Source organism: Babylonia areolata, chromosome 23 (assembly GCF_041734735.1).
Source record: "Babylonia areolata isolate BAREFJ2019XMU chromosome 23, ASM4173473v1, whole genome shotgun sequence".
Lineage (NCBI taxonomy): Eukaryota > Metazoa > Mollusca > Gastropoda > Neogastropoda > Buccinidae > Babylonia > Babylonia areolata.
Window position 1 is genome coordinate 39,085,060 of NC_134898.1, and position 15,858 is coordinate 39,100,917.

General features: G+C 42.9%; 1 protein-coding gene across 1 annotated transcript in view; it reads right to left on the bottom strand.

Annotated features, from left to right (window-relative positions):
• The window catches only part of LOC143297939 (uncharacterized), a 74,513-nt gene that overhangs the window by 2,325 nt on the left and 56,330 nt on the right, over positions 1-15,858 (bottom strand). The window contains exons 40-52 of the mRNA XM_076610550.1: positions 15,683-15,796; positions 14,962-15,078; positions 12,940-13,062; positions 12,245-12,418; positions 11,919-12,075; positions 10,841-10,950; positions 9,532-9,636; positions 8,473-8,604; positions 7,768-7,881; positions 4,881-5,012; positions 3,746-3,865; positions 2,398-2,511; positions 1,702-1,818 (exon numbers count right to left, since the gene is read on the bottom strand). Coding sequence (XP_076466665.1) covers positions 1,702-1,818; positions 2,398-2,511; positions 3,746-3,865; positions 4,881-5,012; positions 7,768-7,881; positions 8,473-8,604; positions 9,532-9,636; positions 10,841-10,950; positions 11,919-12,075; positions 12,245-12,418; positions 12,940-13,062; positions 14,962-15,078; positions 15,683-15,796 — 1,629 coding nt within the window. The remainder of the gene's footprint in view (positions 1-1,701; positions 1,819-2,397; positions 2,512-3,745; positions 3,866-4,880; positions 5,013-7,767; positions 7,882-8,472; positions 8,605-9,531; positions 9,637-10,840; positions 10,951-11,918; positions 12,076-12,244; positions 12,419-12,939; positions 13,063-14,961; positions 15,079-15,682; positions 15,797-15,858) is intronic.

A 15,858-nucleotide genomic window follows, 5' to 3' on the forward strand; every position in this document is an offset into this window, starting at 1 on the left:
GTCGTGTCATGTCGTATTGTATGGTATGGTATGGTATCGTATTGATCGTGTGTGCAGTATCGTATCATATCTGATCGTATTGTATTGTATCATCGTATCGTTTTTGTATCGTAACGCATCGTATCGTATCATATCGTTTTGAATTGCATTGTAATTTAGTAGACCTATTCTCTTTCTCTCTCTCTCTCTGTGTGTGTGTGTGTGTGTGTGTGTGTGTGTGTTCGGGCTGTGGCCTGCACAGAGGCAGGATGTGGCCCCCCTTCATCCATTGTCTCACCTGTCACTGATGGTAAGTGTACTGTATTGTGTTGTATAACTCTTTTGTGACTACGGATTTCTCTGTGGGAAATCCATGCTTTCTTCCTCCCATGGGGAGAGCATGTCTTTTCAGTATAGCACCACCAATTTTTTTTCTAACTCCAGGTGTATTTCTTTTCCTAAGTGGAATTTTATACATGGTTTTGACAGGGACACAACCCTTTAGTTGCTGTGGGTTCTTTTACGTACAGTAAGTGCATGCTACACTCAGGAACTCGGTTTATCAACTCATCTGAACACCATCAAAGTTCAAGTGGAGGGGGGAAAAGGAAACACTGGCAAGTGGGGGATTTGATCTTCCACCCTCAGATTCTCTCGATTTTAAAGCAGATGCGTTGCTACGCGGCCACCACTCTACTCTGGAATTTACACACGTTCCTGCAAACACACACACAAACACAAACACACGCACGAGCACATGCGTGCCCATGCAGGCACGCATGCACACACTTCATCTTGCCCTGTCAGAGGACGAATTTATTTGGGCAGAGTACTATAAGACCAGAAGCATTTATTTTCTGCTACGCTGAATCAGAGTAGACAAAATGGGGAAGGGAAGTGAGTGTGGGGGTTGGTACATGGGAGAGGGGTGGGGTAGGGTGGAAGATTCTCCTTTGGAAAACGCGAGATGAACTTCCCACCCGGTCAGACATCCAGGACACACAGACATCCTGGATTCAGCCCGCGTCCCTCCCCCCCCCAATCCCCCCCTCACCTGAAGAGTGCTGGCCAACAGGTCATTACACTCAGCTCTGCAGGGCTGGGGTGAGGGGATGACATGCTGGGAGGGTGGAGAGAGGTAAAAGATAAAGAGGCACACGTGAAGTTGCGTTGTGCTTACTTTTAGTTCTTTCTCTCTCTCTCTCTCTTTTTTTTTCGGTGACAAAATGGAGTATCTGAATCACTGAACATGTGCTCTGGTAATTGTGCTTGTATGATAGTTTATGTAAGAACTGTTCTATTTGGGAAAATTCTTGGAAGTCAACCAACTCAACTGAATGCGTGCATGTGTAACGTTGTGTGCATATGTACACATTAATGTTAAACTGTGTTCATACATCATTGTGAGCCCCATCACCCGTTCGACATGTGCAGAAAGCCTGATCCATGAAAACACTAGTCTTGCCCCCCCCCCCCTCCACGCAACCCCCCCCTCTCGTTTATTTGCCCTTCTTTACATGTTTTGAACATTTGTTTGCTACTGATGCAGACATGACCATCTAAACAAAATCATGCTGTACTGTTATCAACTACACGGAGAACAAAACACATTAGAAAAAAATCATCAGCTGATGCTCTTTGTCTGTGTGTTTGTTCATATTTCAGTTTTTAATTACATAATAAACAGGCTGAGTATACGGTTACCCACACAGATATACTTACTACTGCAGTGGTGACAAGAGTAGGGACAGTTACCCAGCATAAAGTGATAATAATATCCCTCACAATAGTGGTCTCCCCACCAGAAGCACTCCGGAAATGTGTCATAGCAAAATGGATCTGTGAGAACAGAACATACATGTATACAACTATATAACAGACCTTAATATGAAGCATCAGCACTGTTCAACTCTTTGTTCTCAGATTGAGCTGTTCTTGAACACTGTAAATGAAGAGAAACTGAAATGCTGTATTACTATAACTTTGAGTCGTGTACTACTAGTTTAAACCAGGTCCTGGAAAAACGAAATAAATAAAATCAAAAGTATCAGATTCAAAGTCATCCCATCCAAAGATTCAAGGCATGACACGACAAGAAATGAAAATACAAGATGACAAAGACAACACAACACAATACAAGACAAGACAAAATTCTTTGTCTTTGATAACAGTTAAGCCCCGATAAGCATTTTTCATCCCATCATCGCCCTAAATATACTAAATTATAAAGGCACAAACATGCTGGTGATGAAACAACACACACACACACACACACACACACACACACACATACACACACACCCCCCCCACATACTCACACACACACACACATACACACACACAAACACACACATATATGCACACACACACACACACACACACACACACACACACACACACACAGAAGTCTTCACTCACTGAAGCAGAGGTTACATCCGTGGGGACACAGTACGCGAGTGGTGCTGTCTGTTTCACACTGTCCGTTGTCGATCCACGTTCCACACTCGTCACTCTGGTCCACACACGTGGGACCTGCAGGGAAGGTTACCATGGTCACCATTTCACAAAGTTTCACTTTCAGTTTCAAGGCGGCAGCGAAGGGTGCAAATCCATATTCGCTACAACACATCTGCTTACAAAATATCAAAAAAAGGAGCAGATATACAAAAACCAATAATCTGGTCAGGTCCATTTCGGAAACTGCAGACAAAGTGATAAGAATGTGAACGACAAAGCATGTGCCTGATAAAGTACACCAAAACTTTAATGTGTTTCGTGTTTTTAAAGGGTACACAATTTCCTTTAAAAAGAACGGCGAGATAAGACTGAGTAAAACACTCTAGGTTGGTGATACACATACACACACACACATACACACACACACTACACAAGTATAAACTGAATCATCAGGTAGGTTTGGCCACCATTGTATTCTTCCACAAGCAATGAACAAAGCAACAACAACAACAACAAAGAATAACAACCAATTACTCATCAACCACCTTCTCCAGAGCCCCTACCTCACTGCCCCCATTACACACCTGCTCCCCCTTCCACACACACACACACACACACATACACACACACCATCGGCGTGTTTCCTGCATATGAATATCTAAAAGTGGATACTAACAAGAATGAACATGAAATATAAATTGAATGGACCGCATTGCAACTAGATTCTGTCAACCTGTCGAGCACGCAGATCTGGAGAAATTGGCTGCATGTTGCGGTGTGTTTGAAGCGATGGCAACGTCTCCTTTACTGTGGACTTTAAACAATTTCTTAGATAATTGAGATATACCAAAACAATATTATTCAAACACCATAATCAGCGATACCACCTCGATTACCGAATACAGCAGTTGATTTATGACGCAAAAAACATATGCTTAGATAATGATTTTGATTGTCATTGGTAGGCGCCTTTAGCGTTGTTAGTACGTCTACTTATTCTCGAAACGAACGTGTTTGGTTCAAACCTGCTAACATACCCGTTTTTCTTTCTTTTTTTTTTCCGCTCGAAGCTCTATATTATATTATTAAATAGAGGACACGTTTTAACATTGTGTTTCTTTTCTGGATAAAGTGTGCTTTAGAAGTGAGTCTTGAAGGCCTTGCCTCTCTTGGTCATTTTATGGCATTCCAAACATGTGCGCAGGCCCGCACACATACACACACATGTGCACGCACGCAGGCACGCACACACACACCCAGCAGATAGTTTCAGTGAAACCTAGCCACAGAAACACGCTGACGTACATACCATCCACGCACAGGCCACAGGATTTCATGCAGTTGAACGTGTGGGAAGCGTTGGTGGCGCAGTCCTGGGAGCTGAGCTGGGAGCAGTAGGAATACTTGTCAGAACACTCTGTGGCCTGCCCTGCAACCAGTCAGCACACACTGTCTGTCAGCTGGTTTACAGCCATGATGACCGCCAGGGGCCATCCCGGCACAGAGCCAGTCACACACACAGAGTATCTTATCTATGTTGTTTATCACCCAGCCAACCACACAGGGCCATTTCAGGGCTGAAAAAAACAACCCATAATAACACTGTAACCATTAAATCAAAGCAATCAACTGATTTGTTCAGCAACAACAACAAAAGTACTACTACTACTGCTGCTGCTACTAATGATGATGATGACGACAACAACAACACCAACACCACCAACCACAATTATAAGAATAATATGGTGATAATAATAACAATGATAATAATAATAATAATAATAATAATGATAATAATGACACTAACAGTATAAAAAAAGACAAAAAAAGAGCGACTAATATGTGAGTAAAACGCAGAGAGAAAAAAATGATACAAAAAAAAAGAGAAAAAAAAGAATGAAACATATAAAAACAAACTGCTTAATTTCTAAGGCTCAAAATTTCCATGAAAACAATCTATTTTCCACGGAACTCGTTATCATCATCAGTTTGGTGATCATGATGATCGTCTATGGTAGTGTGCAGTTATCTCTGTCATTATCTAACACACCATACAAACAGCCAAGAGCAGTGAGATGTGTCCCAGTGGAAATGGCGCCTGACTATCAAGCGACAGTCCTGGGATCGATCCACGCACAGACCCCATTCCATCGCTCGTTGATTGGTGGTTTGGGTTCTTGTCTTTAGGATGAAATGATAAACAGAGATACCCGTGTGCAGCAGTCAGTTAGAATACGCAGGCCTAAAATAATTCACACACATTCCCACACACACACACACAAAGAAAAACAATGAAGCTCTGTTAATAAAGTTTAGTGAAAACGAGGACACCACCACCACCACCACCACTTTGATAGTAAAATAAACATGCAAGGGCGGGCAGCTAGAATTTCATGCATAGTAATCGGCCATGATACGACAGGAAGGCCACATTGCAGACTTACCGTCGTCACACATGCCACAGCTTCTGGGACAGGAGCCCAGAATGTAGTGCCGCATTTTGTCTGTGCGTGCACAGTCTCCTTTGGCCTGGCGAATTGAGCACTCACACTTCTCGTCCGGGCAATTTGCAGTGACTGAAAACAAATGCGTATTTAAAAAAAAAATGTTTTTAGATTTTTTGTGACGTCCATCGTCATCGTCATCAATTGGGTCATAGGCCCTAACACGACGCACTAAAGAAACGTGAGTTGTTGTCACCATCATCACTATCGTCGTCATTCGTCGTCGTCCTAATCGTAGTCATATTACTTGCTACAAAGTTATTACACCCTTTCCTTTTCTGGTACAACACTAAACACTTGTGCTGGTACATACCTGTATCTGTTGGTGTTTGTGTGTTTGTTGTTTTACCTGTGACCAAGCGCGCTATGCTTGCTCCAACACTATTCACGCACAAGCCAGAGCAGACGACGTTTTCCCTCCTAACCCTTGCACAGAATATGTGACGTCACTCTGCTTACATCATTTTGTCCTGGCCAGACCACCTGCTGACTGCTCGACCAGTGTCGCGTTGCGATACGTCATTGGCTGAGAGCAAACTTGTGTTTCTGTTCCACAGTATTTAATTAATAGCTCTTTTGTCAGATCAGTAAACTACTAGTATTATATACTGGCAGAATCGTCTTAATTCCATCTTTAAATCTATTCCATTTATGTTCGCCTACGTGAAACTGATTTAACGCAGTTTGTAATTTTCAGCGACGAGCTCGTTAAAACTGACCCTGTTCAGGTGACTTAAATTAAGATTATAAATTCATCTTAAATAATCAACACTTCATTTTATGCTCATTATAAAGTAGGTGTTGAGCTCTTTCTTTTGCAACTTATCCGATGCAAATCAGTTCAGGAATCATTTAGAAATCTGTTACTGAACACCTTGTAACAAGCACAGTTCTCATCAGATTCCTTCAGATTAGTGACGATCTGGTTTGCAGCCCACGTGATTGTCTTTGTAGTTCGCCTAATTTGTATAAATTGGCCGAGCGGGTGATGAGTGGTCACTTCCACACCCGAGCCAGCCACGGCCAGCACCTGCTCTCTTTGTCTCTTGCCGTGTAGTGGTCAGTGTTGTTCCCACAACAGCAACATCTCGCTACGTATGGCTGTAAGTACTAGTGTGTAGAATGTGTTGATTTGTAAATTGTATTATTTGACACAGTACTTGTGTTTATATGAGTATGTTCAGTTATTGCTTTGTTCAGTTAATTCTTTGTTCAGTTATTGCTTTGACAAGTTAGTCACAGATCGGCTATGACTGATCTAAATAATTGCCATGTCGTCATCTGCATGGAGCAGTGTTCCATTTGATTCTTAACGTCACAGTCAGTGACGTCTCTCGACACAGTTTGTTCCAGAATATTCTAGTGAGTGCGTAAAGTTCATTCACCACTTAATGGTTAAGCCATGGTGGTTCTTCACTTACTATCTGGTCTATCAGTTTTGCCAGTATCATATCTAAGCCACTGACTCTCTATCTTGTTTGTTATTCAGGTATTATCTTTCACACTAATATCAGTTGTACTGCTACAGTGTGCTCAGTACTCTAAGATGTGTGTAGTATTCTGCTGTTGTGATTTCAAGATAGTGTTGGATTAATTGCTTCAATCACTTTAACTGCACTATTTAAATGTATTAGAAATGTCATTTGATGTCAGCGTTTGGTCTTCACACATATGCATTATGTTGTTGCGTATCCCAAACCCGAGTGATAGTCTTTCCATGTATACATGTGCTTTACTATTCACTTGTGTTGACATGTTGTGCTAATGACATTTATTTGTGTCATTCCAGGCACTGTCTTCTTCTCTTTGTTATCTTCTCTTCTCTTAGACTAGTTCTCTTCTAGTCTTCTTCTCTTTTTTTCTTCTCATTGTCTTCTCTTAGACTAGTTCTCTTCTAGTCTTCTTCTTCTTCTTAGTTCTCCTAGATATCTTCTTCTCTTAGTTTTTCTCCATGTAACTATTGTAAATAAAACAATAGAAAAACCCATTTGTGACTGGCCTCTATATGTCCCTGGCCTGTGCGTGGGATCTTGTCTATCCTTCAATTAATCATATTTAGTTAAGTCTTTTGTGCCGTACCCTTCAGTAACCACTCGGTACACGGCTACATACCTGTAAATGATCTTCGTCTCTTTTTAAAAGTTTTGTGGTCTGCATCCGTTTACCGTCCATTAGGTGTACAGTACTGCCCTTTTTGTGAAGTTTTCCCAGTGGGTCAGTTTAAGGAAAACGGGTGTTGTGCAACTGTGTATTTGGTTAAAAATCCTCCGTTTCACATAATGAAGCTATATCTTTCACTGGTCAGATGTCAAAAGTAATGGATTTTGATGGTCTGTGTTATTGCTGTGTTTGTGTGGAAACATTCTTTCACACTGATTGGTTCCCCATTCTCCCACCCCTTCAGAACGTCGCAATGATGGTCTTCCATGCCTCTCCATTCTGTCCAAAAAGCACCAGATGATGGCTACAGCAGCTACCAGAGGGTTTATCACCAAGAACCTTCTTCTCAATTATCCTCAGAACCGGGAAAACTGCTATCATCATCATGCCTATGTCATTGTTTAATGCCACAGAAATCTTCAAGAACTCAAGTTGCAGTGTTCACCGGTGTACGATAAGGGTGTCTTCTGCCCTTGTCTGTTTCCTGTTGACACTGACTGACAACCGTGTCTGCGAATTAGGTTCGAAGCTTTTCTGAAAACCTTCCTCGGCTGACTCTGATAAAAGTACCACATCAGTGCTTATGCAACGCAGTCTATCACAACATCAATGTCTTCATCGATATTTTTTGTTTCTTTATTTGTCTGACTGTTTGTTTCTAACTTACCAGTTTCGTTTTCACACCGGGTCCCTTCATAGTTCCTGGCACACACACACTGGAAGGTTCCTCCTCGTACGTAACACTTCCCTCCGTTCTGACAAGGGGAGGATGCACACGGGTCTGCACACACACACACACACATACACACACACACACGCACGCACGCACACAAATTCATACATACACAAACATATGCGCAGTTAATATACATAGCAAGTGAAGATCATTTTCGCAAAACATGTAATATCCGAAAAAGCTTCATACACACTAAGATAAGTGTTCAATATGGTCCGTGTTTTTATGTTGAGGTTACACCAGTGTTGTGCAGATAAGATACATTTCAGCGCACACACACATATTATGCTCAGCATACTCATACATACAGGAAAACACGCACACACACACTCGCACGCACACACACACACACACACACACACACACACTAAAAACTCAGGGACAAGATTAGAGTGGATAGATATATAGACAGATAGACAAAGAGAGAGAGAGAGATACAGAGACAAACAGACAGCAAACAGACCGTGATGCAGAGAGATAGAGACGGCGATGGAGACACACACACACACACACACACACACAGAGACGACACAGACAAAGAGAGAGACAAAACACACACACACACACACACACACACACACACACACACACACACACACACACATAGAGGGATGAACAGACAGTGACAGACAGCACCTTGACAGGTGTGTCCATAGCAGGTTCGCGGACAGAGGAAGGCGGCAAAGTCCGGCTCGTCCTGACACAGCGACGGAGAGTCCTGCACTCTGCTGCTGCAGTCAGACAGGAGGTCAGCACACACACTGCTGGCTGAAAGACAGAAAGAAACCAGTGCTGCCTTGTTTGTGTTCTTCACTCTAACACCCATTCACATCGTGTGAGTTTAGACCCCTACTGCCCCTCTGAGAAAAAAGAACAAAAACGCAACAATAATCCAAAACAACGCATATGCTTCTTTGTTTCCATAAACATGAGCTTTGTACGTCGTGCATCGACTGTTTATCAACTTCAAATATACATGTTTTATTGATAATGTTACTTTTTTTTCTCTAGAACAGCACTGATATGGCCTCTGTGATCGCCTGGGCTCTTTGCTAACAGAATGATTTTCGTAATCCATTTTTGCATTGCTAACTTTTATTGAGAACTCTCATGCTATGTGATCTCAAGAACCTTTCTTTAAAATTATCAACTTCGCTTAGGAAAATCTTTAGATAATGTTGTAAAAGAGAGTCATAGAGAAGACAGATAGAGAGAGAAAGAGAGAGAGAGAGACAGACAGAGAGAGAGACAGACAGACAGAGAGAGAGAATGTGTGTATGCATAATGATTATGTGTGTTGGGAGGTGGAAGGTGCGCGCAAGTGTTGTGTGTGTGTGTGTGTGTGTGTGTGTGTGTGTGTGTGTGTGTGTGTGTGTGTGTGTGTGTGTGTGTGTGTGTGTGTGTGTGTGTGTGTGTGTGTGTGTGTGTGTGTGTGTGTGTGTGTGTGTGTTGGTGTGGTGTTTTCTCTTGTAGACGTCAGAAAGCTTCTGGATTGCAGCTCATAATATTCAGTCAAGACTATCATCACCACAACACCACCCATATCGCTATCATTGTTCATGCATCGCCATCCTGCTCCTGATCATAATGATAAAAGTTTGTGTGTGTGTGTGTGTGTGTGTGTGTGTGTGTTTTGTGTGTGTGTGCTGTCTGTGTCTGTCAGTGTGTGTGTGATCTTTGTTTCACTCTACTTACCACGTGCAGGTCGCTGACAGACGAACTGCTCTTCAGCGGAACAGTTCCCAGTAGACCAGTGCAGGGTGGTTCCTATCCGGGTGCACTCATGATTCCGGTCAGTGTCTGACAAACCACAACAAGGACAGCCACCATAGCATCAACAGCACTCATGATTCTGGTCAGTGTCTGACAAACCACAACAAGGACAGCCACCACAGCATCAACAGCACTCATGATTCTGGTCAGTTTGACAAACCACAATGAGGACATTGACCATAGCATCAACAGCACTCATGATTCTGGTCATTGCCTGACAAACCACAATGAGGACATTGACCATAGCATCAACAGCACTCATGATTCTGGTCATTGCCTGAGAAACCACAAGGACAACAACCATAGCATCAACAGCACTCATGATTCTGGTCATTGCCTGAGAAACCACATGGACAACAACCATAGCATTAACAACACTCATGATTCCGCTCAGTGCCTAACAGGAACAACGACCACAGCATCAATTGCAGCACCACCGATAACCTGTCGTGAGATGAAAGACACAGGCTACAGACAAGAAGTGCAAGAGGGAAAGGAGCGGCAGCAACAACAATAGAAGTAGATATACGTGTGGACATTGTAGCAGTGGTCGAAGTGGAGGGGACGGGGGAAGAGAGATTTGTAGAAGACGTTGTAGCCATTGCAGAAGATAATTGAGTACAGGTAGTGGTGGTGGTGGCGGTGATGGTGGCAGAAATAGTCATGAGGAAGGACGAGCTAAAACGAACAACGAACATAAGACGAAGACGAAACTGAGAAATACGCGTGTCATTGATATCATATTTAATGAACTGGGTCCAAAATTGATACACTGAAACAAGGAAGAAAACCAAAAATCTTAGCAAGCCAAAATCCAAAGTCAATTTCTGTCGGAAAAAACCCAGACAACTGTGTATTCACATGAACTTTTATTTATCATTAGCGCTTTCGTGCACAAGCTTGTTCGCTCTCTTTCTTTCTCACTCTTCCTCTATCTTTCTACCTCTCTCATTCACAAACACACACACACACACACGCGCACGCGCAAACGTTCACCCATGCATGTACGCAAAAACAAACACACGCACAACACAGACACCCCCCCGCGCGCAACATTAACAGGAACAGAGAGAAGAGAGGGGAAGAGGAGATAGACAGACAGACAGACAGGCAGGCAGACAGACAGACAGAATTTAATAGGCAGACAGGCATACTGGGAAACAGGCAAACTGACACACAAACAGGCAGGCAGACAGACAGACACACACACAGACAAGCAAGTGCCTCTCACCAGGGTCCCATCTGGTCCACGATGGCTCAGTGCCATCATTCCATTTGAAGCACTTCTCTTTATTCGTGGTATCTTTTTTCAACCCCATCCATAACCGCTGCCCATCGCCCCTGCAAAACAAGTGGACTATAATCATCAGCATCATCATTTTTAACTTCTGACTTTGCAGAAAGGAAACGTGGAGCTCAAAGACTGTCCCAGGAACACCTGCACCATCACCCACCCAGCCCTCTGCAACAGCTTCCCCCTCCCCTCAAAGCCCTGTGACAGTGGAACAACTCTGCCTCGCGTACACTCCTTTGTTAGAGCTCTCCCAGGCTCAGCTGAGAATCGTTAACCAGCAGCGCCACTTGTTTACATAGATTCAACCTTTTAGACCAAGTCCTTTCTGAGCTACGGGCCACCCACTTGTCATACCCAGTTAGCTCAGCAGACTTCTCTGCTGAACTATATAATACGTTCATTAGAGTGGAGTGGGATGGAGTGAAAGATTGAGAGAGGGGGGTGGGGGTTGGGGGGCAGGAGGGAAATCGAGAGAGAGAGAGAGAGAGACAGACAGACAGACAGGAAATTAAGTCCATGGGCCATCCGCAGCTTTGCCGAACGTTTGACAGGTCTTTACTACCCCCCCCGTCCCCCCAAAAAGACCAAACACAACTCCATTAGTATATTGAGTGATTTATGTCTTTCTTTCTTTAAACATGTATTATCTGTTTATCAATCTATTTAGTATTATAGTATGAATCTCATTTGAGCACATGTGTGTGTGTGTGTGTGTGTGTGTGTGTGTGTGTGTATTTCGTCTGTGCTTTAATGCTTGTTTTTGTTTGATTATGTAGATGGTATTTGGTTTAGTTCGCTATTTTTAGGTGACTGTGTTGTTCACGTGGAATGGTTTTTGGAGATTTTTACATGTGGTTGTGATTTTTGTGTAGAGTGTTTCTTTTATGTTATATTTTACTCGTGTAATGTACCTTGAGCAATACTGTATTTTAATGAAAGGTGCAATATAAATAAACTATCATTATCATTGTCATTGTTTATCTCTAAGATCAGTACCAAAACCCTTGGCACATACTTCAGCTGAATCAGAAAACGCATGTCTTCCTCTGTTCTGGCCTCTGCCACGTCAGCCTGAAGACTTTGGCAGTACGCTTTGGCGTCGTCATAGGTCATGGGAGTATTGGACCCCAAGAAGCAGCTGTTGTCATGGGAAGCCCAGCCGCCAGGACAACCTGAACAGTCAAAAGATCAGAATGTCGTACAGAGCGGAGTTGTATGCGCTATTATCCTCATACACATCTGACACGTTCTTACACACACATCAACAGAAATGAGCGAATCTGAAGCAATCGCAAAAAAACAACAAAAAAAAACAAACAATCAAAAACAACCCATTCTTACCTCCACACACGTATCCTAAGTATGACCACTGTCCATCTGCCATACAGGTGGTCAGTCGGGAGATGTTGACGTTATCGTTGCAGGTAAAGCTGACGTTCTCCCCCACACTGTAGACACTTTTCAGGTTGTACCCGGAAGCTGCGTCTGTAGGAACGCTGGGAGGATCACAGGAAACTGTAAAATGAGAGATACTGGAAAAATTATAATAACAGAACACATCCACTTCATTAATCTTATTTCATTAATTACTTATATATTCATAAAGTCTGTTTTTCTAACAAGGAACAGCATTAAGGTAAGAGGGTACACAAGAAAATAATAATATAATTGATAGATAAAACACTTGTATATTTGAATATAGGAACGTATGATCGTGTAAAGCTTAAAATTTACCCCCACCCCCCTCACCCCCACGCCCCCGCCTTCCCCACCAGCTGGCATTACTTCAGGATCATTCTGGGCGAGTTAAGATTGACCTACCACCCACCAAATTGGAAACTCCTCCTTTTGTATGCGTTTGATCAAGCTGTTGAAAAAGGATTCGAGGCCGTTATGGACTAGCCATCACTGAACCCCCCCCCCCCCCCCCCCCCCCCACACACACACAGGGAGAGGGTGGAGAAACAGATGGGGGACAGAGACAGACAGAGAGAGAGAGAGAGAGAGAGAGAGAGAGAGAGAGAGATCTAGCTGACCTTCACACGTGGGCCCAGTGTAGCCTGTCCCTGAGCAGTCACAGGTGTAGCCGTCAGCCGTCCCTGTGGCCTCTGTGCACGTGCCGCCGTTCTTACAGGGCTGCTTGTAGCACTGGAACCTGCCTGCATTTGTATCGTATCGTATTGTATCGTGTCGTATCGTATTGTATTGTATGGTATGGTATCGTATTGATCGTGTGTGCAGTATTGTATCATGTCATATCATATTTGATGATACTGTACTGTATTGTATCGTATTGTATTGTATTTATCGTATTGTAATTTATTGTATTTGTATTGTATCATATCGTTTTGTATCGTAATGCATCGTATCATATTGTAACTTAACGTAACGTAACGTAATGTAACGTATTGTATTGTATCGTGCTGCATCATATCGCATCATTTCGTTTTGTATTGCATTGCAAGTTAGTAGACCTACTCTCTTTCTGTGTGTGTGTGTGTGTGTGTGTGTGTGTGTGTGTGTGTGTGTGTGTGTTTGGGCTGTGGCCTGCACAGAGGCAGGATGTGGCCCCCATTCATCCACTGTCTCACCTGTCACTGATGGTAAGTGTACTGTATTGTGTTGTATTGTATAACTCTTTTGTCACTATGGATTTCTCTGTGGGAAATCCATGCTTTCTTCCTCCCCTGGGGAGAACATGTCTTTTCAGTATAGCACCACCAATTTTTTTTCTAACTCCAGGTGTATTTCTTTTCCTATCTAAGTGGAATTTTATACATGATTTTGACAGGGACACAACCCTTTAGTTGCTGTGGGTTCTTTTACGTACAGTAAATGCATGCTACACTCAGGAACTCGGTTTATCAACTCATCTGAACACCATCAAAGTTCAAGTGGAGCGGGGAAAAGGAAACACTGGCAAGTGGGGGATTTGATCTTCCACCCTCAGATTCTCTCGATTTTAAAGCAGATGCGTTGCTACGCGGCAACCACTCTACTCTGGAATTTACACACGTTCCTGCAAACACACACACACACCCATGAGCGCATGCGCGCCCATGCAGGCACGCATGCACACATTTCATCTTGCCCTGTCAGAGGACGAATTTATTTGGGCGGAGTACTATATACTACATAAGACCAGAAGCATTTTTTTTCTGCTACGCTGAATCAGGGTAGACAAAATAGGGAAGGGGAGTGAGTGTGGGGGTCGGTACATGGGAGAGGGGTGGGGAAGGGTGGAAGACTCTCCTTTGGAAAACGCGAGATGAATTTCCCACCCGGACAGACATCCAGGACACACAGACATCCTGGACTCAGCCTGCATCCCTCCCCCCCCCACCCCAACTCCCTCACCTGAAGAGTGCTGGCCAACAGGTCATTACACTCAGCTCTACAGGGCTGGAGGGGTGAGGGGTGACACGCTGGGAGGGTGGAGAGAGGTAAAAGATAAAGAGGCACATGTGAAGTTGCGTTGTGCTTACTTTTAGTTCTCTCTCTGTTTTTTTGTTTGTTTTTTTTTGTGACAAAATGGAGTATCTGAATCACTGAACATGTGCTTTGGTAAAGGTTTGTATAAACTGTGCTTGTATGATAGTTTGTGTAAGAATTATTCTATTTGGGAAATGTCTTGGAAGTCAACCAATTCAACTGAATGCATGCATGCGTAACGTGTGCATATGTACACATTAATGTTTAACTGTGTTCATGCATCATTGTGAGCCCCATCACCCGTTCGATATGTGCAGAAGGCCTGATTCATGAAAACACTTGTCTTGCTCCCACTCCCCCTACCCCCAAGCACCCTCTCTCTCCCTCTCTTTCTCTCTCGTTTATTTGCCCTTCTTTACATGTTTTGAACACTTGTTTGTTAATGATGTAGACATGACCATGTAAACAAAATAATGTTGTACTGTTATCATGTACGTGGAGAACAAAACACATTTTAAAAGAAAAATCATCAACTGATGTTTTTATTTGTGTGTTTGTTTATATTTCAGTTTTAAATTACATAATAAACAGGCTGAGTATACGGTTACCCACACAGATATACTTACTACTGCAGTGGTGACAAGAGTAGGGACAGTTGCCCAGCATAAAGTGATAATAATATCCCTCGCAATAGTGGTCTCCCCACCAGAAGCACTCCGGAAATGTGTCATAGCAAAATGGATCTGTGGAACGGAACATACATGTATGCAACTATATAACAAACCTTAATATGAAGCATCAGCACTGTTCAACACTTTGTTCTCAGATTGAGCTGTTCTTGTACACTGTAAATGAAGAGAAACTGAAATGCTGTATTTCTATAACTTTGACTCGTGTACAAAAACCACATCCTGGAAAAACGAAATTAAATAAAATCAAAAGTATCAGATTCAAATTCATCCCATCCAAAGATTCAAGGCATGACACGACAAGAAATGAAAATACAAGATGACAAAGACAACACAACACAATACAAGACAAGACAAAATTCTTTATTTTTCAATGATTTTAGATCAGCCCTGAAAAGCATTATTCATCCTATCATCGCCCTAAATATACTAAATTATAAAGGCACAAACATACTGGTAATGAAACAACACACACACACACACATACACACATACACAAACTAAAACACACACCACATACTCTCACACACACACAAACTAACACACGTACACACTCACACACATACACACACAAACACACATCCACACACACACACTAACACACAAACCCACATACTCACACACACACACACACACACACACAGAAGTCTTCACTCACTGAAGCAGAGGTTACATCCGTGGGGACACAGTATGCGAGTGGTGCTGTTTGTTTCACACTGTCCGTTGTCGATCCACGTTCCACACTCGTCACTCTGGTCCACACACGTGGGACCTGCAGGGAAGGTTACCATGGCCACACAATTTCCTTTTAAAAAGAACGGTGAGATAAGAGTG